Raw genomic sequence first — 25,600 nt, forward strand, 5'->3', positions numbered from 1 at the left:
TTTTACAAAATGTTCTGAACATGGCATAGTGGGCAAGATAATCTAGACAGAGCTCCTCCATTTCCTGTGAAACTAGCTTGTTAGTTTACTAGACAAGTGCAAAGGGAGAATGAGCTGAAAATGGATGACAAATAGGAAATCAAATGATTTAGGGTGGAGTGGATGAAGGTGATCATAGTTTCAGCAAAGGTATGTCTTTAACAACATAACGCTACTTTGAGCAAGTAGTACAAAGACAGCTGGTCATACGAGCTTGCAATCAACGTTTATGAGAAAGAGCAAATTACTTGAGTGCCATCAGAAATGCAACAAACACATTGAGGGACTCAGAGAGACTGTATATAAGGAGAAGAGGCATGAACAATAACATGTGGGGGTTATTGACTGGCATAGGGCCCAAGGAGAGGGCTTACCCTGTATATTATTAACATCTATGCTAGGGGCACGAAAGGAGGCTCTCAGTCCCCCACAGTTGCAGGTTTGGAGGACCTTCTTAGGCAGTGCCCGGACAGATCACATGTCCTGGTCGCTGGGGACTTTAACTGTACGTTTGAGCCCCTGGCGACGGAGGACATCCTGGACACTGCCGATGAAGATGCTAGGAGAGGAATACCCACCTTAACCATCCCGCCTATCGGGAGGTGGTCCCAACGGGTTGCACAATTTAACTCCCTGGCCCTGGAATTTGGCCTGAGGGTAGTGAATGGGAGGACGACCTCAGATCCCTCCGGAGCCCACAGCTACAACAGGACGAACCATACGTCGAGGATAGACTATATTCTCCTCGATTTTTGCATGATATGGTGGTCCTCCCCTCAGTTGATAGCGACCACAACCCCCTCTCTCTGGCTCTGCTCCCCTTGTGGGGTGGGGTGCAGGGCGTGCACATGCCCCCAAAATCGGCTCCTACCTCAGAAGTACGTACCTCTAATTGTGGGAGGCGCTTTGAAGTGGAGCAAAGTTGTTGTGGATGGCGAGAAAATGATAGCTAGGGGGTCTCTTTTAGCAGCATCTCTGTCTATTTTGGATTCGTCCACCCTGACAAATAGTGAAGTGTCAGGTCTCTTTTGTAATACAATTAAGGCCTTGGGTAATCTCTTCCTACTTCCAAGTAGGGACCCTCCAGTGGGTGGAGACCATAGACCTAAGAACCAACTAGGCTGGTTCACCAAGAAATGTAGGGGGACAAAATCAGCCTTGATTACAGCTGTTAAAGGCAAATTCCTGGTGGAGATTAGGCTTGCTAGGAAGGAGTATAAACAGACCATCAATGCAGCCAAGAAAGAATGGGAGGACAGGTATTGGTCTGACCTCAAGGAAGCAAGTGGACGAGGAACAGACCAGATTGCACCCTTATCACGTGTAATATCCCAGCCCATAGTTGGTATAATCATTTCCTGTCCCTCTATACCTCTATGGAGGTGCATACCCAGACGCTCGTCTATAGTAGTCTTTTTCCAGTTGAATTTTCGGGGGACATAATGGGCGATCCCTTCACCCCAAGAGAGGTCAAAAGCGTAATAAAATCGCTGGTGCCCCTCAAAGCAGCTGGGCCTGATGGGATACCGGGTGACCTGTTGCGCGCCAACATCAAGGAGTGGGAAAGCTGGTTTCATCTTTGCTAAATGCTATCAACAATGGTGCACCTGTCCCAGAATCCTGGAAAGGGGCGGAGGTCGTCCCAATATTCAAAAAGGGGTGTCGGGGCGACCCCGCCAATTACAGGCCCATAAGCCTAATCGAGTCAACCCAAAAGGTAGTGGGGAAAGTAATCTTGGGGAGGGTGCTCCAGTGGATGGACGAGAACGACATCCTATCGGACCTTCAAGCCGGATTCCGTTCCGGCACAGGGACTATAGAACAGGCCTTCAGATTGGTTCTTCTCTATTGGAAGGTGGTGGTGCTGGGCAAAGGCAGTCTTTATTTGGCCTTTTTAGACCTGAAGACTGCCTTTGACCTAGCACCGCGGGAGGGGTTGTGGAGGGTCTTGTCCGAGATGGGGTTGCCCCCGTATATCCTGTCCCTATTGGTTAGGCTCCACGCTGATAATTTTGCGCAGGTGCGGTGGGGCAAGCACGGCGAAAAAATGGACAGGATTCCAGTAGAAAGGGGCGTCTGCCAGGGATGTGTGCTTGCCCCCACTCTGTTCTCTCTTTATGTGAACGGAGTGGTTGAGCATCTGCTAAAACATCCTGCAGATGCACCTTCCCTGGTGGGCAAGCGCATCCCCACCCTGTTCTTTGCTGACGACACCCTCCTCATTTCAAAGACCCCTGTGGGCCTGCAGAGTCTCCTAAATAGCTATCAGGAGTTTTGCTCACAAAGGGGCTTGATAATCAACACCTATAAAACAAAGTTCTTGCTTCTGAACCCGCCCAAAAAAATGGGCCGCCCACCGGTGCTGAATTCCGTGCCTCTGGAGAGAGTGTCTGAATTTGATTATTTGGGCATCCGTTTCACGGATTCAATGCACTGGAACTCGCATATTCAAAAGATGCTACTGAGCCACAAAAGGGTGGGCGGCACACTACTTAAGGAGCAACTCTCCTCTACAACTAAGCCTATTGCCCCAGTCATGGAGATCTACAAAGCAAGAGGGGTTAGTGCTGCCTTGTATGGGGCGGAGCTGTGGGGTACGTGTAACCTCGAAGTGTTAGCCAGATCAGAGAGTAAATTTCTGAAGGACCTGATGGCTCTTCCGCAGAGCACCCCAACAGTACCTGTGCTAATGGATTTGGGTTGTAGATCGATCAAGGACCAAGCCCAAATTCGCCCACTGCTGCTCTGGGCGCGACTGTGGCGTGTGCCCGAGCTGGTCTCATATGCAGAGGCCTTGGCAGAGGTCATGTCAATGGAGGGCTGGTCCAAGATTAAGTGGCTGAGGGATGTGAAACGGCTGTTAGGAGCTCTAGGCCTTGGGGACGCTTGGGAAGCCAGGACCGCCCCCCACTAAAGCTGTTCTTAAGAAGCTGTACTGGAGTTGGATCCTTTGTAACAACTCCACTGAGGTGAAACATTGCAAATCCACTGACGACTTTGTGAGGATGAAGGATGTGATGGCTTATGAACCTTATCTCGATATTATTTCCAACCCATTAGATAGGGCTCTGTATTTTAAATTTAGAGTGGGGACACTACCTGTAGGCGAACTTACTGCCCGTTGGAAATTTTCCCACCAGCCCTCTTCCTCCTGTGCGACTTGCCCAGCACGTGTAGAGTCGGTCGCCCACATCTTTTTCGAATGTCCGGCATATGCCTTGCCGAGGCGGAGTTGGCTCAAACCTTTATGCAGACAACTAGGTACCCGGCAGTATAAAGAGGCGCTTCGTATTTTAAAATCTGATACACGCACCTGGGTTGTTTGCGGTGTGTCTAAGTTTTTTAAATGGTCATGGCTAATTTGTTTAAAAAAGGCTTTCTTTGGCTATTTAATGCTTGTATTAACTGTTTTTATAAGGTTTTATCTGTGTAAATAGAATGTGTCTGTTTTTATTGATCTTAAATGTGTTGTATTGTTTTTGTTTGCTTTTATGATATTTCATATATTGAAATAAAGCCTTATTCATTCATTCAGACTGGCATATTTGTGGGTTTGAGAGATGGAGCAGAACTAGGTGACAGAATAGGACCAGTCTCTAAGACAGAAGAGATACCAATAAAATGGATTGCCAATGATGCACCTCTTTGACTAAGGTCTCAATGGTATGATCTTTTTAAAAGGTAGACAAGAGATCAAGAAGAATGAATACTATGGAGAGACGGCTAGGCTCAGCAACAGTTATGAGGCTGAAGACCAGGGTGAGCACAGGTTCTGAGGGCTGCATGTAGTGACAGATATATTGAAGGCTGGTGGGTGTTGAGGTACTGGGCCAGTTGGTTGAAGACAGTTCTTTCAATGGCTTAAGAGATGAAGGAATTGGACACAGACTGTGATTTAGTGCTTATCTCCTTTAGTACAAAGATGTGGTTTTGAAGCACAAATGTAGATGTCAGAGTAAAAAGCAGCCACCACTATTATATATTCGGGAAACTGTGATCTAGGAGATGGTGTTAATGTTTTGAAAGGAAAAGTGGTATCTACAGTGTGCATTAGACAGATGGACATTGGGATATGTTGAACCAGAAAGGTAGGAGGGAAGTTTGAGAAGAAGATGTAGTTTCAAAAAGGAATTGATGGCACGCATGAGAATGGAGTAGGCCAGAAGAATTAACATTTGTTAGGTTTAAGAGTGCCATTAATCGGGAAGGGTTCAATCAAAGCATTGTTTAAGATGTGCTGTTTTGTCAGACAAAAGGGCAGAACCAGGAGGGGAAAAAGGCACAGAAAAGGAGAAAGAGACACTAACCACGAAAGACAAACCGAGAAGAAGGGGGAAATAGAAACAGCAAGAATGGATGTAGACAATTTAGTAATTAACATATCACGTAAATGTTTATCTCCCAAAGAAATCAACACTCTACAGAAAGGGATGTCTTTTATACCTACAACAGGAACTGATGTTTTAGAATTGGAAGTAAGCCTAGTCAAGCTCACCCGCAAACTGCGACTAAGGAACTTTTTTGATAATGTTGTTGCAGACACCGCAAGAATACCTTTAGATGAGCTGAAAGGTCTTAAAGTGCAAAGTACCTATATGGCACCTGTAAGCCACAAAACTATCGATCTATTTGAAACTCTGTGCAAACAAGATTTGCAGTCAATTAAAGTACAGCAGAAGAAATACTCTAACATATCAGCGAGTGAATTGAGGATTATCAAGAATATCAGTGAGGATGAAACCATCCTATGTCAAAAAGCTGACAAAGGGGGCGCCCTTGTTATTATGGACCGATCATACTATGATGCGCAAATCAGGGAACACCTGGATGACACTGACTTATATATGAGAATGACGTATGACCCTACCAAAGAAATTCAGGATATTCTATCCCAAATACTTGATAAAGGACTACAGAATGGCAGTATCACAGAAAAAACTAAACAATATCTCATGCAAAAGGATCCCCGGAGTCCCACATTCTATATGACACCTAAAATACACAAGAACTTATTTCAGCCACCATGCAGACCCATAGTGTCTACAGTTAAGAGTGTCCATGAACCAGTGGGGAAATTCCTTGATAAGTACCTCCAACCGTTTGCAGTAGAAGCCCAGTCATATATCAAGGACACAACAGACTTTTTGAAGAAATTGGCATCGTGTATAATAACCAAAGACAAAATCATCTACATGGCAACTATAGATGTTCAGGCGTTATATACGTCGATACCGCATTTAGCGGGCATAGAAGCAGTTGAAAAAGAGTTACTTCATAGTAACTACGAGGACCCGATGAAACTATTTCTGATGGAACTCCTTGAGTTTACTCTTATGCACAGCTATTTTAAACATGGAGATCATTGGTATGTTCAAAAGAGTGGCACAGCCATGGGAAATTCTACAGCGCCGACGTACGCTAACATTTTCATGAGGTGTTTTGAGGAAACGCACAACAAACAGTATGGAAAAAACACACAAAACTCTTTGTGCGTTTTATTGACGACATCTTTATTGTTTGGGAAGGGGCCAAAGAAACTCTATCAGTAGAAATTGCCAAACTGAACTGTATTGATGAGCGAATCAAATTCACCTGGGATATCCAGGAAAAGCAGATTAATTTTCTTGATGTTAATGTCATTCGAAGCGAATCTAGTTTTGAAACAACACTATACAGGAAGAGCACGGATCGTAATAACTTGTTGAGTTACCACAGTTTTCACCCTCCAGCTTTGAAAAAACATTTGCCATTCTCACAATTTATGAGGGTAAAAAGGGTCGTCTCAGAACCAGAAACGGCGGAGGCACAAATGCAGGAAATGGCTACAAGATTTCAGAAAAGAGGATATCCCCTCACAGTGCTGAATGAAGCGAGCAAAAGAATCAAGGATATTACAAGAGAATCGTTATTTACAGCGAGCACGGCTGGTAAAGAGCAACGGATTACATGTGTAAGTCAATATTCTACGGCGAGTACAGCTTTTAAAAACACCATCAGGAAACATTGGCCTATATTGAAAGTAGAGCCGGACTTTAAAGGAGCATTTAAACATGAGCCTCTATTTGCACACACTCGGCCAAAAAATTTGGGTCAACTGTTGAAGCCTAGACCGAAAATCAATCCATATACCATATGGAAAGGGACATTGCCATGCATGAACTGTAGCAATTGTGGCAACATTATGAAGGGTAATAACCTGTCACCACCTGAGGTTAAAGAGCATGTCAGTTTGCGAGTAAATGGGACATGTGATTCAATGAATGTGATTTATTTATTGAGTTGCCCTTGTAAATTGCATTATGTTGGACACACAGAGCGTAAGTTTAAAATCCGCCTTAACGAGCACAAAAGTAACATTCGTACAAAAATGCTCAAATCAACGGTGGCTACTCACTTTGTGGAAGCTCAACACGAAATTGCAGAATTGAAAGCTTGTATTTTGGAAATTGTTGACAAACATGAAGGGGTTAATAACAAAACCCAACTCTTGAGGAGAGAGAATCATTGGATTTACCGTTTGAAATCTCTTAAGCCGTTTGGGCTCAACGAAAGGGTGGAATTTCTTTGCTATTTATAACTGTATCTGTGTTTCTTGTAACCGCAATGTATGAAGTGCTGTGTTTTGTTGTTTTCCACTGTAAATTTAAGGCATTACACCATTATTAGCATACATGTTCCAGGATGCATAGCGCTAGAGCAGCGAGTATAACTTAGTCCAGCTACTTCCGCCAGAGGTCATTTGCCGCGCCGTGATGGTAATGCCGGTGCGTAGCAGTCTCCTGTGAGCGATTAGTCACCCACTTCGGTAAGCTTGCCTGTCACGAGTACATATTGTTAGTAAAGCAATGTGCGCGTAATGAATTGCTCATAAACATGGGCGGTTAGTTGATAACAAGCGACGACATCCCCCAATGCCTCCCGCATAACAGTAGGGAGCGCCGTACACGGCATAGTTTTAGAAACTTGGGGCGCCTTCCATAGCGTTTCATAGCGGTTAGCCTACGTAGGTGTAATATCGTTTTGGTAAAGTTATCCCCGTGCGGGTGGAGTTTACTCATAAAGTGGCATATTAGCTTTCTGGGACACAGTTGATGTTTGTATGTGCTACGATTAGATTAACTGGTTGTTAAATACATTTGTTCTTTGTAATAAGTATAAGCAGTAACTTTAGTTAACTCGCTATGTAGCGAGCAGTAGGTTAGGTTGTTGGCTTAGGATGTAGTATTAATCATGGATATTTAAATTACAGATCCCTTGACAAAGGCGCATAGTAGCGCCGAAATGCATCGGGAGGCCATGGGAGGCCATGTTTACAAACATTTGTGAATTTTGCAACAAGCAATTCGTTTGGTTGGATACCATATGTGATGCAAAATTTGAATGTCGTTATCCAGCAAAGATAATTAAATAAAAGAAAAACTTTTTTTGAATGAAACTGAGTGAAGCAACGTTTTGGAAATAATTTGGAGCTGTGTTTCAGCATATGCTTGTGCCCAGGGACACAAGTTGATCACGAACTTGTTCTTCAGTTGGATTACGATTATTTACACCCTGGAGTAGAGGGTGTTCCTGGAGCACAGCAATCATTTATATACTTCCTGTAAAGCACGCAGTGCTCGAATCCTTGTAAAACTTTACTGTTTTGTCATGAATCATATTAGTAAATGGTGTTCAATAATTATATATGGATTGCACGAGTCTTCTTTGAATATAAGAAACTAAAACGTTAAAACCTAAAAAATGCAGTAGGTTAATCAACTAGTCAAGCAATTTTTTTGGTAGGTTTTATATAGCACCTGAATCCCCCCCTAACGGGTATCTCTGCGCTTCGGACTGTGCTGCTGCACATGATGACGGGCCTTATTAGGAAGTTTCCTGAAGTTCAGATAGTCAGGACATTGTCTCAGGTGAATGAGGAGCTGGTTCCAGTAGAGAGGGGCATGGATGGAAAAGGATTTCCCGCCTAGCCTTGTTTTCTAGACCCGGAGGGCTAAGAGAAGCGATTTGCTTCCTAACCTGAGGGTCCTGGTAGGGGCATAATGTTTGAAATTCATACAAATGTAGAGAGAACCTTTGTTATACAAGGCCTTGTGGACGGTGCAATAGAAGGACAATTTAAAAATAATCCATACACGATTTCAGGGCAATGTAGATGGTACATTATGGGCTTCATTACGATGTCAGTTGGAAAGCAATCCGACCAATTGGAATCTGTTCCGACCTACTCGTGTTCAGCAAGTCCGACCGACCGATTTTGATAGTTCTGAACACTGTTCGGAAAGTCTCCAATTGACTTCAATGGGAGCCTGTATTCTGACCGACGAAAACAGGCTCCTATGGGGAAAAGGGGTTGTTGCTGAAAACCCTGCACCCTTTCACAGGCACCTCATGGTGCCTGCCACACTGCTCATGGTTTTAAAGAGGGGTCCTCTGGGTCCCCCCATGGGCCCAAACCAGAGGCCTCAGGGTGAAGGGGGGCCTGGTACGAGCCCCCAAAGTCAGTTTCCGACAGCCGTTCTGTGTCAGATAGACCCATTTGGAAAGGCTGTCCGAGTCCGATATTGTTATCCATTGGTCAGAAAGGCGGTCCGTATAGCTGTACGATTCAGCTTTAACCAACTTGGAGTCCCCATATGCCGGTCGGAACCGATTCGGACTGACCGAACGGTTACCTTTCCATTGTAATCGGTAGGTCGGAAATGTTTCCGAGTCGGTCGGAAACATAGGTTCCATCACGATTTAGGAAAATCCGACTGCTGTTCAGAGCCCTTCCAAACCGACATCGTAATTAAGGCCCTATATGTGTGAGAAGATGACAGTCTAAAATGCAGTTTGGATACATCATGTGGCAGACAAATGGACACTGGACTTCAGTTGCCGCCATATAACTTTATATTTTTTGCTGTAGGATAGAAGCCCTGGTGAATCTAATCTCTTTCCATTTCAACTACAAACATATTTCAATGATTGAAGTAAATTGGTAATATTTAGGGATTTTGTAGACAGAAGGCCATACTTTCAGCAAATATGTAGATGTTCTAATATATTGAAAGGCAATAAGGACACATACACTGAGCTAAACTGCTCTTACGAGTCCCTACCGAACATAAATGAGTGTTATCTTAAGACTACATATTGCTGGCTCATGAAGAAGAACACAAACATAACACTGATCAAGATTCACACCTCTTGAGAGCAAGAAAAATTGGTTACTTTAACACAAATTTGTGTTTGCATATTTATAACTCAATTAGCCCTTTTTCAAGAGAGCACAGCCACTTTTGGGACTCTCAAATTTGGATCTTCACTCTTAAAACAATTTAACACAACATTTTCAAGTGAGTACATCTACTCACAGAGTGAGTGATTGATCCGGTGAAGGAATCTCCAATGTCGGAATGCATTTTGAGATTATATGCATCCACAAATTTATAAACCTCCCTCTGAGACAATTGGTCCATGGAAAAGGTGGGAAATTACTTTTGACACAGACAGGAGTGAACTGCCTTCAAATCTGAGAAAGGGAAGAGAAATTCCCTACAAATTAAAGGTGGCTAAGGGAAGGTGTTTCTTCACGTTAACAACATATTACCACCATGAAAACAAATAAAAATGTAAGTCATTTGAAATTGCTCGCCAGATTTTGGCATGATCGAAGGCACATCTATATTTGGACCATTATTTTTTATAGACCTCTGCAGTTTTTGTCATCTCTAGATAACTCTGGGTTCTGGTCACTGGACTTGAAACACATTCTTTTGTTTGCTTTGCTCAGGAAGCCCCTTGTTTTTATGTCTGTAAGTTGACTTCTGGCCCCCTTTTTTTGGGTCTTTTATCTGTTACGACATTTTTTTATTTATTTTACTCCATGGAGTTGTTGACAATTTAACAATTTTAGTCTAACATTTAATTCATTATTTTCCGCTCTGTCTATCTATGATAATTGTTTATATTTTTACTTTATAATCAGTGGACATTTATTTAGTTTTGGCTGTGAGTCTATAAGTCTGATTTAGAGTTTGGCAGAAGCCATACTCCATCACATATTAGACGGATAGCATGGTTGCCTTATTGCAATGCATTATTTCTTATGACACCTGTAATAAGGCAGACAGGATATCTGTCACATTTCTGAAAGGGTACCCATTTACTAAACTATATTATTGCCTAATTATTTTAGAGTTTATAGGTCAGATCATAAAACATTTTTGACTTGCGCTTTACGTGTCCAAGTGAGGCAGTCCATGTTGCAAACACCTTTTACCGTCATATAAAGAATCAGATTAGTCGAGGTGGTGATGTGTAAGAGATAACTTGTACATGTTGTGATGGTGTTTTAAAGGGGGGGAGCAGGGCCGGACTGGGAACCAAAACCGGCCCTAGCAAAGTGCTCGGCGCCCCCCCCCCCCTCCACACTCGGGGGGTTGGAGGCACCGCCGATCGCTTTGCTAGGGTTGGTTTTCGGCCGATTTTGATGCAGGGCGCTGCAAAAACGGCCCTGTAACAAAATCTGCCCTCAGGGGCTCAAAACCGGCCCCCACCCTTGCAGCGCACCGGGGGATTGCCCGGTGCCCGCTATGGCCAGTCCGGGCCTGGGGAGGAGGGAGGTTGTGGTGTGTGTTTGTCCTGTGTTATTGAATTGCCTTCTTGTGATGTACCGTGGTTGCTCTGTTGCTCTCTTTGGGATGGGAATTGTTTTTTGAACATTCTGTCTTGAGTTCTTAATATTGCATGGGCCCTTTCGACAATGGAAAAAACCTTTTGGGGATGCAGATATTAGCTGTATCAGCTACATCAACATACACACTACAGGGATTTATCTTCCACAAGAAGATATTTAGAGCCAAGGAAACGAAGAGTACATAAACTAGGAAGTCTACATTTTCTTTCTCACAGGTGGTATGCATCTTTGCCTGTTTCGTATTGACAAAAAAACTGCTGTGCAGTGATTTCAACATGTCACTATATTTAGTTTTGAATTAAATAAACTTGCTCCCATTTTCAGTACGCAAAGCAATGTTTTTAAGTGAATAGGTTTATTAAACACAACAAATTTGTAATTGTGTCTCAAGGGATGCTCTTGCCAGGTGGAACACTTCACTGAATTCTGGAAGCATATAATATGTGTTAAATATTCTCATCTCATGAGCTCACAGTCCCCCGCATCCGAAGAGCGACCTCCGGCGGCAGATCGTTCTCCCACCTCGCCGCCAAGACCTGGAACACCCTCCCCATCCACCTATGGCAGATCCAAGACCTGCTGACCGTCAGAAGACTCCTCAAGACCTAGCTTTTCGAGCAGTAGCAGCACCTCCTTCCCCCAGCACCTCAAAGCTCTCGTGGGTAAGTAGTGCGCTTTAAAAATGCTATGATTGATTGATTGATTGATCAGTCAAATAGTGCTACTTTGAAGACGTAAGGAATACTCATTGTGTAAGGTTTTACAAACATTGGGATTTATCTAGTAAAGCTTTAAGTATGCTATAAAATAGAGAAAGGCGCTGTAAAGCATTGCATTGGTTTAATCACCATAATGAAAAACTGCAGAACCACCAATTCTGGACATGGGGTTCCTTTTTTAATGTCGACGCTTTGCCTTTTTGAAATATTGGACCTGATTACACGTTATGGTATCCCTGGTGGTGTCTCTGGACAATTAGAAGTTGCCTAAAGTTCCCAAACTTGCTTTTCGTAGGTAGAACAACATGGAATGCAACTTTACCTTCCAGAAAATCAAGCCAGAAAAACGGCTTTGGACTTGTGACAAAAGTGCAGCCCCTCCTGCGGCACAGGGAACCATGTAATCCTCCCCCTGCCAGATCAAATCCTCCCCTGCCTACTCCCAACAACCCCGCCAACCCCACGCTGGCCACTCACTCACACATTTACACCTCCTGAGAACGGATAGAAAATGTGAGGTTTAATCTCTGTATAACAGACAATTCCCTACCCTCTAAGCCCAGAAAAGAAAATACAGTGTACAGTAATTTCCTCTTCCACGAGGATTAGATTGTGATATATGGTTTTAGGTGCAGGGATACCGACAGGAATCGGTGTTCCACTTCCGGCCACATGGGATCTGCAAAGCTAGCAATCAGGGCCATTGTAGTGTGTGGCTGCACTCAGGGCTGGACTGGGAACCAAAACCGGCCCTGGCAAAGTGCTCGCCTCCCTCCCCTCCCCCCCGCCGAGCTCTCTGCCAGGGCCGGTTTTCGGCCGATTTTTTACGGGGCCGATTTTGCAGCTAAAACAGCCCTGTAACAAAATCGGCCCCCAGGGGCCCCAAACCGCCCCCCACCCGTGCGGCGGACCGGGGGATTGCCCGGTGCCCGCTACGGCCAGTCCGGCCCGGGTTGCACTAAGACCGTAAGAACTGATCCTTTTACGTCTGAAAATCCAGTGGAATCCGACATTCGTCCACTTTGCTATAACAGTTTCAGTGATGTTCCATGGACCATAGCTAGTCAATGCATCTTACACAAAAACAGCTGGTGGGTGGTAAAATGGCCTAAAAATGACAAGACGCATGATCTCTTTAATGAAGAATTCAGCACGAGGGAAATGAACGCACTAGTCACTTACTATTAATGACTTGGTGTGATTTTTATAAATATACATACACATACAATATACGCAAGCATGAGTCTACCTGTAAAACAGAAATACATAACATACAGCAGGAGCATTGTCTCGACAAAGGTGGATGCATACAATTTAAATATTAAAAAAAGTATATTTTGTATAATACTTATTGACATAACAGTAATACAAACATCATAGCAATTTTTGTGACAATATACATGAAACATTTAAAAAAGGAAATACATGATTATTACATGAGTGAAAACAAAAATATCTTTATTACACGGGCTGCCATATTTTGTTTTTACAAGATGCCATATTTTGCATGAGGTATGTGACTGCCAAACCGTGTAAAATGTTATATGTTACCTGTATTCTTAGCTGCTGGTAAAGTGAATGCAGAAGTTAGAACTCGTGGATCAGCCTAATGATTTCACACAGCCATGATTACTTCCAAAGACCATATGTATGAAGCCAATTGTATGATGCCAATAGCAAATTAGCAGTGTGCAATGTAGCACACAAAAACCAAAACCTTCCCATTAGTTCCTATGGGCCTCCTTGCCCATAAGAATGAATGGGAAGGTATTCCTTATTTGCGAATCTCAATTTGCGATTCTCAAATAAGGAATATGTTGGATTAGCTAAATTATTAGCAAATCCCACATACATTGCATTTTGCGATTCTCAAATTGCGATTCGCTGAAAATCGCAATTTGAGAATCGCAAAACTCTAGTTTGATACATATGGCCCCAAATGTCTTACTAGGAAGCCGGAAGCATGGCCTTTCTCCCAGTTTACTTGTTAGTTTAATGTGATTGCAAACTCAAGGTGCAGTCCACTTAAAACATTCTTTACCGCCACTGTCTAAAGTACCATATTTTGTTGTTTTCTACTTGGCATCAACTGCCTCTTAAAACTCAGTATCCTTTCACATTCATAAGGTGTTTACAGTAGTGAATATGTTTGAGAACTGTGAGGCAAGATTACTTTTGATGGCAGCAGGGTGGTGTTCGCCTCCTGCCACTTCCTATTGTAGGAGAATGGTGACGTCATAACATGTCAATAACATGCTACATCTCTCAACCTAATTTAGATTGATATGAAATGTTTATATTTCAAATGGGAACTATTTAGCAAACACATTTACAAAGATAGGATTGGTCTATGTAAAGGAAACATTGCACGCTCTCACGCCTCAGAGATGTTAAGCTACACGGTCTCTGTGGTGATTAAACAAAACACGGTATTAATTCACAAGACTGTGCACTATTGAAATTAGACGCACCATATTACAATACAATATATTTCTAAAAAAATCCACTTCAAATTTCTACGTTAAATAGCCACGGTTAGTCTCTTGAGGGTGTGTTATGCTATTTTTGATGGTCAAACGCTTGGGGGAAATTTTCCATGGTTCTCAAAGTAGGCCAAACAAAGTAATGTTACACATACTTTTTTCACAGCAGGCTCTGGCATTCATTTGACCGTTTCCAGGAGCAGGGCAAAGTACTTATAACTCCTGGTGAAGTAATGCTCCATAATCAGAGGATTTCCTTTGAATTCTTTATTCAAATCTTTAAGCTATCTTTGGCAGTTTTGAAGATGGCTAAATAAGGAATCAGTAGTTCCCCTCCACATGGGTAATATTTTTAGCCACTCCCCCCAGAGATGCTGGTCTCTCAAAATACTGCACCGGCTCAAAACTCAGGGCAACAAATAATGGCATGGGTGCAACCTGGGCAGCAAGGGGGCACATCCAAACCATTCAGAAACAACAAATGGGCACTGGGAAAGGCTGTAAAGGAATGTGTTTCAGTCTTGTTGTCACAGTTTAGAGGTAGCCCAGCTCCTGTTTGCGAGGGTCACAATCACGGCCCGCAATCTGGACAGCAACCAACTATGTAAATTATGTAATTTATGTTCATTTTAGGTAAATGTTTCTTGTGGATGTATTCTGATAATCTGGAGCCAGATTGCATGCATTGTAGTGGTGGATGATCAATCATGCAATCATTGACCAGGGAATTTCACTGCAGTGTTTACATTGACCCACATATGTATAACATTCTTATTATTTTGATCGTCTCGGACTAAGAGGTCAGTGAAAAATTACAGGTATTGGTCGAGGCAGATGCTAGTGCTTAAATTGTGAAGGTTCACACCGTCATGGTTGAACTAAGGACCTTCAGCAATATTTCATTTAAAATATAGTTTGTCACTTTTATCACTAAGGTAAGTAGAGGTGGAGTTAAGAACAGTACATTTATAATTCCCTATAGTATATTGTATATATTATGGAGACTAACATTTCAAATGATACATAGAGTGTGTAACGGGTGTCAAATAAGAAAACTACCACTATTTTGTTTGAAAGCCACATTGTGACAATAATTCACTGATAGAAAATGTTAAGAAACGTAAAGGCTATTAATTTAAATTTTAGAGTGTTCCTTGGTTGATCTGGAAAAGAGTCAAATATCGCCAACAAGAGTGTGTTTGATGGAACTTTATGGACCCTTCTAATGTTTCCCCATCACTTTAATAGTTTTTATAATGCCTTACACAGTCATGGTCTGCATTGAAACATTTGTGTATGAAGTTTTGGGAGCCAGGAGCAATACTGCTGTAGCGAAGATGTAACATTCAAACAGATTATAAATAAATAATTTTAAAAAGGTTATAGGTCGCCTGGTTTAACCTAAATCATGTATATCACCTCTAAATTGCATGTTGTCTATGGAGGATATTTTGGGGAGAATGGTATGCTCTCTTACAGGGTTTTTCTATATATTTTAACCTGGGGACCACAAAACCAATTTAACATCTGAGAACCCAAAAAACTGACATGACAGTTTCCATGTTGACCTCTAAATATATCTAAGCTCCACTTCTTCTCTTCGTTTGCTAAAGTAATGCAACATTTTCATTATATGTGCCAAAGCGTCACAGTAAACCTGTTTGCATCCACTTTTCAATAAATTCCACAGACCCTGCAGTTACTGACATGTCATCAACATCTGGCTTTGATCATGCACTTTTCAAATACTTCCAGAGTTGCTTTCAGTTGTCCCTTCGACAGCTCTGATGAAGAGGGTTGCTTTACAAACGTCAGGTGCTGTACTACATCCTTCCTTGATGCAGAGTGTGTGTGTCCAAAGGGACCACACTGTCTTCTGGTGAATTTAATACCTCCCCCTACAGGCAGTCAGAAGATATTAGGACATGTGCCTTGTGGTACATAGTGTCATTCAAGGTCATGGGACTCCATTGACTTCTGGGGATATAAGTTAATGTTTTCTGATGGACGGTAGGAAAGACTACTCATTTTTGTTGACAAAGTTTGGTGAGTCCTCATGGTTGGAGGTATGTATTTTAGTAATTGAAGAAAGTGTGTCCTAAATTTCTTTGCAAAGAAGACATAGAAAAATGGATTTAGGCAGCTGTTGAAGTATGCTATGCAGATGGTGATCGGTATTCCGGTGTCAACAATGTCGTGAATTCGACAATCAGTTATTATTTTAAGTTGAATTAACACATCCAGGAGAGTGAAGACTTGGTGCGGGATCCAGCAGAAGAAAAAGACTAACACGATGACCACAATCATCTTGAATATGTCGTCACTCATAGATTTGTTTTTCTGGATTTGATAGGCTTCCTTTAAGGTCTTGCCAATAAAAATGTAGCTTATAGAAATGATCAAAAAAGGAACTAAAAATCCAAGTACATTTTTTGTCAGGCCAATGCCAACGAGGAGAGCGCTATTGCTAGAATTGTAGAGATAAACACAGGCTGTTAAATTTAAGTCTGCAATGTACACCTGCTCGCGGTAAATAGTGGCTGGCAAGCTGGCCACAAATGCTAACGCCCAAATAAAAATGCATGCAATTCTGGCAATCGACATAGTGCGCCAAAGACGGGACCTCATTGGATGAACAATAGCCATATAGCGATCAACGCTGAGACAGGAGAGTAAGAAGACACTGGTGTATAGGTTGAGGGTTATTGCAGTAGATGCTATCTTACACAAGCAGTTGCCAAAGATCCATTCGTAGTGCATCGCTGTGGAAACTGCCCACAGGGGTAGATTGAGCAGAAAGCAAATGTCAGCTATGGCCAAATTCAGTAGAAAGATACTAGCAACCGTCTTTAATTTCATATAGCAGCAAATTACAAAAATAACCAGGCTGTTTCCAAAAATACCCAGAATGAAGATGATACTATAGACAGTTGGAACCATAATAAATATGTAGCCGTGCCTTCCTGATGCAGAGCAGTTAACTTGGACTCCTTGAATGGGCTCTTCATTTTCAGCAGGGTTACTGAGGTTCATTTTCACCTTTTGCTCCACCAGCTGTAGAAGACGACCCAGAAACCTGGAAAAAAAGCAGAGAAAATGTTTTTTGTTTTTTTTGTTTTTGAGGATGCAATGTCTTTTTAATATGAATAGAAAGTCCGACTATGTACACGGAAAATGAAGAATTCCATTCTGCTTGTCAAACATCAATTTTAAAGAAAGTTGATTTAGAACACAGTTCTAGTTCTTATTTGCACTTCCAGTATATACAGCAATAAAGAAACACAACAGCCTATATTTTAGTACTGGGTGAGCAATCCTATGCCGGAACTCCAAACAGTGCTAAACAAAACAATGATTGCATCACAGCAAGTACTGTACTTGAATGGAGAAAAGCTTTAGCTCAAGAGGCCAATCATCTCAATGTACCAAATTTCTTTTGTCCAAATGTTTTAATGCAGTTTGTAACTGTTTGATTGATTTGACCAGCGAGGAGGAAAAAAAAGCAACAAAAAAAAGCAGCCCAACATTATCTTTTTTTTTTTTTTTTTGGTTGCTCAATTTGTAGAGATAAACACAAGCTGTTAAATTTAAGTCTGCAATGTACACTTGCTCGCGGTAAATAGTGGCTGGCAAGCTGGCCACAAATGCTAACGCCCAAATAAAGATGCATGCAATTCTGGCAATCGACATAGAGCGCCAAAGACGGGACCTCATTGGATGAACAATAGCCATAACAATTTTTGTTTTAATATACTCATGTGTTCATATGTTATCTTTATCAATAATGTAACATTAAATATAAATATGTATGTATTTATAAATGCATATATTTACAAATATCATTATCAAACAAGATTTCCAAAAGTTCCTTTAAAAATAAGCACTCAAAAAAAACTTATTGACAAATGGTAGGCACACTTGGAGATAATCTTGTAACGGTTTCACTGCTTATACATTGTAATTTTAGGTTAAAAACTCCAAAATGTTTTAATCAAATATTGTGAGTCACAATAGTTTTTACTGGATTCGGATTTTCCGACCTTTTCTCTAGAAAATATCAGAGATTTTATTAAAGACAATGAGGCAGGCATAATATACAAAGCAGCCTTTATTACTTCTCAAACAGCACTAATGAATACACTGAGAAAAGCATTTTAACTTCACCATAGTACACTTTATGAGCCTGATTAAAAAAAGGAGACAAAGGGCCTAATTTAGATCTTGGCGAATGGGTTACTCTGTCACAAGGTGATGGATATCCCGTCTGCCAAAATCTAAATCCTATAGGATAAAATGGGATTCATATTTCGGTGTACTTGATATCCATCACCATTGTGAGAGAGTACTCCATCCACCAAGATCTAAATCAGGCCCAAATTCTCCTTATTTGCAGACAAAAAGAAGGCAAAACAGCACCAATAGTGCAAACAACAAGCTTCAGTGGACCAGATGTACGTACAACTGGTCACAAAACACTGGTTGCAATATCCAACTCGTATTATTGTGACCAGTGATTTTGTTTGCGAACTGACCTATGTATTAATTGGTTCATAAAAAAAAATATCCATAGTGGGTAACAATTTGACCTACTTCGTGAATATTAATGAGGTAAATACCAAATAGCGACCTACTGGGAATAACAGCCATCATAGGGATAGTAGTGCCTGCTAAGGTCAGAAGGCCGTCATGTCCATGATTGCTTTTAGATAAAGCAATGATTTTTTAGAAATGTAGTCCATTTTGCTTAAGGGGGAACGGGCTGCCTTTAAAAAAAAAAATTTAAATGGTTGCCTAACATTTTTTGCGAGTAGGCAGTGGTCCCTGGGACAGCCTACTCTTAAAAAATATTTTTGGAAGATTCTCTCTTGTGGATCCCTTCATGTTTGCAAATATCTTACCACAACCTTTCAGTGGTTTGTGAAAATAAATATTTTGCGACTGTAATTCGGTCGCAAAACATTAATACATACTACTGAAAATGGCTATCTGGAAGGGCCACCCTAAAACAGTACCTATACAAACACCAATTCAGTATGTAGTCACAAACACAAATTGTGATTCGGAAATGTATTACTGAATACATGACAAAAGGCCTCTTTGCGGTCACATACCACCTGATTCTGAAAATTGGGTTATTTTCGACATTAAAAAAAAGGCTTTGTACATCTGGCTTTAAGTCCTCTACATTATTGAAGGAACACTGTGGACTGCAGATAGTGGCACTAATGTCCAGATGTAGAAGGGCATGGCAGAGTAGTGGAAGACATCTGAAGGAAGAAGACAACTGACCCAGACCAGTAGGCGTAGAGAGATCTGAAGGAAAATGGGAAACAATGTGAAGCAAGGAGAATTTGCTAGATCAAAGAGAGGATAATTGTTGCCGAAATAGCAGATATATGTAACATGACCCAGGACTAGTGGCAGGGATGTTTAGTGAGTGCATGTCATTGTCTTTTAGTAAATAAAAGATATCCTCTGCGCTAAACTGAGGAAAATCCAGATGTTATGGCTGGTAAGTGAGGAAAAATATTGTGCAAGTTAAAAGCCTTGGAAGGACAGCATCAGACATTTAATTCAAAGGTTTAAGAGAAGCTAATGAAAGTGATTTCATAATACCAATTTGCAACCCAGAGAATATCTTGCGATAATGAAAAGAATTCAGATGCCCTTGCACCCCTGGTGGACTAGGCCCCAAAAAGAGCAGTATTGGTGCATGCAGAGAACAGTACTTCCCAAATCCCACAGGCCAGGGTAGAGCAGGAGAGAGTTTTATGAAGGGACCTGAAGGAAATGAGAACTTAGTCACTAGAAGACAGTCTGGCAAGACTCGTTCTTGAAAGTACTCTTTCAAGCAGGAAACAGTTTATACTGACGCAGGACAAGAATATTAAAGAGAAACAAGAGAAAAGGAAGAAGTCTTATTTTGCGTTGAAAAGAAGAACATGGCCGCATCAGAAGAAAAGCGGAGGCCAACAGTAGGTAGTGGACTAACATTTAAAACTCTTCTGCAGCATGTCATGTAGAGGAGATGTGAATATAAGGGTAATATCAAAAATAGAACAATTAGGGAAGGCCTTGGAGAGCATGTTAGGAAACTTGGAACATGCCAGTTAGAAGAACATCAAGGACATAGAAGTCACCTGAGGTGGAGCCAGGATTTGTAGACAGGGTCAGCAGGGAGTTTTACCTGGCCATGGCGAGGACACACAAAGATGCTCCATGCTAGAATACAACATTTGATGCTGAAAGACTGGGTCATGGGGAATACCCTCCAAATTCAGAACAAGGGAATCAAAGACAGAGAGTAGGTGTGGCTCAGTTCTTGATCATTTCTAGAAGACAAGGAAGCCAAGTCTCAAAAAGATTACCTGTGGTCATTAAGATGTGATTGCAAGAAAAACATCTTGCCAACAGGAGGACTCAGCAAAATGGGATAACAGAGTGAAAGTACAAGGGCGGAAATAGCTCCAGTCCTGAAGGAATGTGTCTATAGTCCAAGCCTCTGGATTTGTGTGACAACTCACAGAACCTAGTAGTTAACACCTGATACAAGATAGAAAAATGTTTAGATCAAATGGTCCTCAAACGTTCCGCATGGCTTGAAAGACCTGGGGTATCTGCTCCCAGTCACTGGTGTTTAGAAGGTATGGAGAATACTAATCTTCAGTTGCATTGACGGTGCCTGGGAAATATTCTGCCATATCCACCATTAGTTGCAGAGACAATATGCCTAAAGATCCATGGAGATATCAGCATGAGGTTTTAATCTTGTGCCTCTGAGATCGTTTACATAATGAAGAGCAGACAAGTTCTTAGAAGTACAGAGGATTGATCCTTCTGTTTGCCTAGATGACTGATGGCAAAAGTGCCAGCAAAATGCTCCAGGGCATTGGTATGGAGACACCTCTCTGCAGGCGACAATGGGAACTAATTGAACATGCCATTGAAATGTCCACAGCCTGCTGGCATCCAACTCAGTGATAAAGTATGGCTCTATTAGGAAGTGGCCTTGCCATTCCAGGCTTCCATGTTCGAGAGCTACCAAAGAAATTCACAATGTGACTCCCTGTCCAGGAAAATGTGGTGGAAGTAAGGCAAGCCTTGTTGAAGATTAATGGTGTTACAACATTGGAGGGCCTGGTAGGGAAGTGGGGAATGGAAAATGACTTGGATTGAGGCAGTACAGAGACATAAAAGATGTGCAAAGGATCTGAGTGAAAGAGAGTGGGCCGGTATTGATGGCCTCAATTCTTGCTTGATTCAAGAAATCTTCTTTGAGGAAGTTTGAATGGGCACAAGTTAATATCAGTGGAGAAGCCTAAAACATCCATTGTTTTAGACAAAGTACACAAAGTCTTTTTGAAATTCATAGGAAGCCTAGAGTGTGTATGAGGTTAAATGTTAGACCAGGGTGTGAATTAGAATAGATGGTTATTAATGGATTAAGTGGACATCATATAGATAAATGATAAGAGTGAATGAAGACGGGCTACGACCACAAACAGAACAATGGTGAAACACCAGGGTGTCGAGGACAGTCTGAAAAAAAGGCAATGGAAAAGCCATATTTGATCCTTCCATTTGAACTTCAGGAAAGGTTGATGTTCAGGTACTAATTAGAATGGAAGGGGATTCATGGATTTAGAGGGTATCATCTAGATAAATAATAAGAGGGATACCACTTGAACAAAGATGGGCTAATGCCACACACAGAACTGAAGTGAAACACCAGGTGGTTGAGGAGATTCTGAATTGAAGGCAAAGGAATGGACAAATTTGATCCTTCAGTTGCATCCTCAGGAAAGGTTGACATTCAGGACATACAGGGATGAATAAATAAGCACCATTTAGGTATAAAGTAACCATCCATTGTCAGAAAAAATATGTCTCACATAAAGTGGATGTCTTTCATTTTGAAGTGCTGAATAACCACCCAGTGAAATACGAAATTAACCATTTATCACAGGTTTTAGGCCCTTCTTGAACATCCATAGAATCCCCAAATCCATCAGAGAGGCTTCATTGTGTTAAAAAAAAACATTAGGAGAGGAGGCTTTGATTGACTTGGGAAGCCGCCAGCATTTAGATGATAGCTTAATACAGGTTGAAAAATCTTGGGGGTTAATGTTATGGAGCACCACTTGGGTATAGACTGGAACATACCACCCCAAATGGTGCAAAGGAACACAGAGGGAAAGAAAGGAGGCTTTGGAAGGGACTTACCTTTTGAGGAAGAAATGGTTGCTTGAAGAAAGTTTTGAGGATTTAACTCTTGTGCCCTTATTTATTTGCACTGTATTTTTGAAATTTGTAGAGAAAATTATATCCAAGGGTGTCAAAGGGCTAACCAACAGCAAGTGCAATTTCACAGGGATGACTAGACCTAAGCACCCAGAAGGGAGAAGAGCCAGGTTTTCAACTGCTTGCGAAAGGCAGAGAGGAGGGACTAGCAGTGACCCTAAAGGACCACCCCACCTGGCCTTTCGAAATCTTGGTATTTCTACCTTCCTGAGAGAGGCAGAACTCAGCTGTCTATTGCAAATCTACCAGTGGAAGGCTGTTCTCAAGTGCAGCGGTCCCCGGTATTGGGGGCAGTGTGAACCGGACAGAGGGCTTGACTGGCAGCCAGTGCAGGTAGCGAATGCCCTCTCTGAAAGATAGGCATTTAGACACATCTAGGACGAGGCAGGCAGCAGCATTCTTAATAGTCTGAAGTCTATTGAGAGTGATTTAATTCATGTTTTGGTGCAAAGCATTGCAGTAATCAAAGTGTGGTTTGATAAGCGCAATGACCACTGTAGCTCTGAGCTTGGCTGGAGCGAGGGGAAAGATCTTTCTTAAAATGTTGATGATGTGGAAGCAAGAGCTAACCTTCATCTTCACCTGACTATCAAAGGAAAGAGAGGTGTCGAGAAATGCTCCTAGGTTTTTGGCCTCCATGACCAGAAGATGTTGTGTAGTTCCTAGGAATCCCCAGGACTTGCACGTTTTTGATGACTTAAACTGAGGACTTGGTGTCCAAACCACTTCCAGACACCCCACAGGATATGTCAGCCGTTAGACCAGCTAGCTCTTCAGTGTCACTCCCACCCCCTTGTATCGTACAGTGGTGTATGTAGTTTCTGGTCACCACTGACCATGACAACTTGATTCCTAAGAGACTGTGGAAAATAGTACAGTACTTTTTGTTCAGTCACTCATGCTCACTTATTCTCAGAAAATATACAGGTTGGCGATTAGGACGTTTCAATAAGCATTTATTGGTCCAGCGTCAGTCTTGTGTAAAACATATTTGGCGCAAAATCTGGTGACTGAAGCATACAAAAGAAATCACATGTAGTAATATAGTAAACAGTAGATACATTTCTACCACAGTGCTAAGAAGGTGAACATATACAGTTCAGGTAAGACAGTAGTACTGGCATACTGCTATAAAACTTGCCCTACTTAATTTGCCTAAATGTACCTAGCCTAGATATGTAGGTGTAACATGTATGTCTATAGAAATGCTTTTACACAAACCTGGCAACTGAAGCCCACTGTGGCTAATTAACTGTTTCTCTTCTAGGACCACATGTACAGTGCATACGGTTCGGCGCGTGAAGCGCGGCCCACTGGGGGCAACCAATTGAATATGCATAAATTAAGGAGAGTGTTCAGGCGCCAGGAATGAGAAGCCAGCCCCTGACGAGAGGCGGACGTCCTCAGAACGCGTAGGGCTTACCAAGACACTCCAAGAAGCTGAGGCGGAGGTGAGCTGTTGAGTGACTCCTGAAAGCTTCCGGCGCATTGGGATACAAATGACTGGCACGATTGTTCGGCCGCGCAGGAGAGCACCATCTGAAGTGAGAGGCTATGGCTAGAAACTAGGTCCATCCGTGTAGCACAGCAAGCCCGACTTACTAAAGACATTGCCTCAATGAACTTGGAAAATTAATTCAAATGCTTTTACACAAACCTGGCAACTGAAGCCCACTGTGGCTAATTAACTGTTTCTCTTCTAGGACCACATGTCCCTGCATAGAGTTCGGCGCGTGAAGCGTGGCCCACTGGGGGCAACCAATTGAATATGCATAAATTAAGGAGAGTGTTCAGGCGCAAGGATTGAGAAGCCAGCCCCTGACGAGAGGCGGACGGCCTCGAAACGCGTAGGGCTTACCAACGACACTCCAAGAAGCTGAGGCGGAGGTGAGCTGTTGAGTGACTCCTGAAAGCTTCAGGCGCATTGGGATACAGATATATATGTATATAGCCAAGAATTCCCTAGGGAAGAACCAACCACCTCACCTGATGGTAAAAAATTAATGACCCAATCTCTGCTCTGAGGATGACACCCCGCAAGGGATGTCAGACTGCTGCCTGGTGAAGTTTCAGCATGCAGGACCCTGTGTCAGCGCGGAAGGAATTAGGGTCTTACATACTAGAGTGGTCACTGCAGGGTTTCTTCTAGAATTTATATGTTTTGAAAACAATCATAAATGTGTTGAAAACAATCATAAATGTTTTTTCTAAAACAATACATTCATGCACAGTGGGCTTTGTGGCCAAGGATGAAAATAGTGATGACCTTTGTACAGAGTAATTATTCAGTGCCTGAGGATATGCAGCGCCGGGACGCTCTTCGGAGCAGCTGAGCGCTTTACAAAACCCCCAGTAACATAACATAACATAACATATGTTTATGTATGGATTGTGATAGAATACTAAGAGCCTAGTGTCGAAGAGACAGGAGCAAGCTACTAGGTAAGAGGTCACCTGTTCAGAAGCGTTATTGTTGTGTAGATGGGAAAATGTAATGAAAAATGGGTATACATGACACGACTAGCCTTAAGGACATGACAAAGAGGTAAGGGGCCGCAGCACTCTGGCCGCCACAGTTCTGACCATGCCGATGTTTGCACTCTAAAAATCTGAATATCCGTCTTATTAGCAATCAGTTTCAGCCACTTCTCTTTCATCCAGTTGTTTATGTTACTCATACAGCATCTCAACCTATGAGCCACCACTGGGATGTCACTGGATACCGATACACTGATCTTTTTATCATCTGCGTTAGAAAGCGCTTGTAAGCTGTACATTTGGGGTTCAATTACGTACCTTCTCATCTGAAGTTCTCGTCTGATGGCACCAAACTAGTAGGGTGTATTCTCCATTACCATCGGACAATGTTTTGAAGAATAAGAGCTTAGGCACTGGACATAAGCTACATTTGCCCCCAAGTCCAATGAATTGTCACAAATAGCAAATTGAGTAAAAGCTGGGTTTTAGTGCCCTTAAGTGATTTACACTTGGCTAGGAGATATTGATCAAGGCCCAATAGTGCAGACCAAGATTGTAAGGAATGTAAGATCTCATTGCATGACACTGAAAAGACAATAGATGAGACTTTGGACTACATCATTTCATAGAGAGGTACATTGTTTTGCTGCTGAATGGTAAATGGCTTAGCTCTTAGGTGAAGGTCAATGCCATTTTCTTGGGCACTAAATCACTCAGGATTGTGATGATGAGAAAACTGTAACAGGTATTCGGTAAACAATTTTTCTACTTGTTAAAGAATCTCTGAATCAAGTAGTTTGATACATTGGAGTGGAAGTGAAAATTAATCACATTTGTACTAACTGTTTGCTTGATGCCAAATCTAGTATGAGGCTTTGTTCTTTTGGTAGCAGAATTAA

The 25,600-nt window shown here is 42.0% G+C and overlaps 1 protein-coding gene across 2 annotated transcripts in view; it reads right to left on the minus strand.

Moving 5' to 3' along the window:
- Positions 1–12,623: 12,623 nt before the first annotated feature.
- Positions 12,624–25,600, minus strand: part of AGTR1 (angiotensin II receptor type 1) — a 164,239-nt gene continuing 151,262 nt past the window's right edge. For both annotated transcript variants that reach the window (XM_078668063.1, XM_078668062.1), the window contains exon 2: positions 12,624–16,998. In XM_078668063.1, the coding sequence (XP_078524189.1) occupies positions 15,870–16,955 (1,086 nt within the window). In that variant the 5' untranslated portion in view covers positions 16,956–16,998 and the 3' untranslated portion in view covers positions 12,624–15,869. The remainder of the gene's footprint in view (positions 16,999–25,600) is intronic.

The sequence above is a fragment of the Lissotriton helveticus genome, chromosome 11 (genome assembly GCF_964261635.1).
Source record: "Lissotriton helveticus chromosome 11, aLisHel1.1, whole genome shotgun sequence".
Lineage (NCBI taxonomy): Eukaryota > Metazoa > Chordata > Amphibia > Caudata > Salamandridae > Lissotriton > Lissotriton helveticus.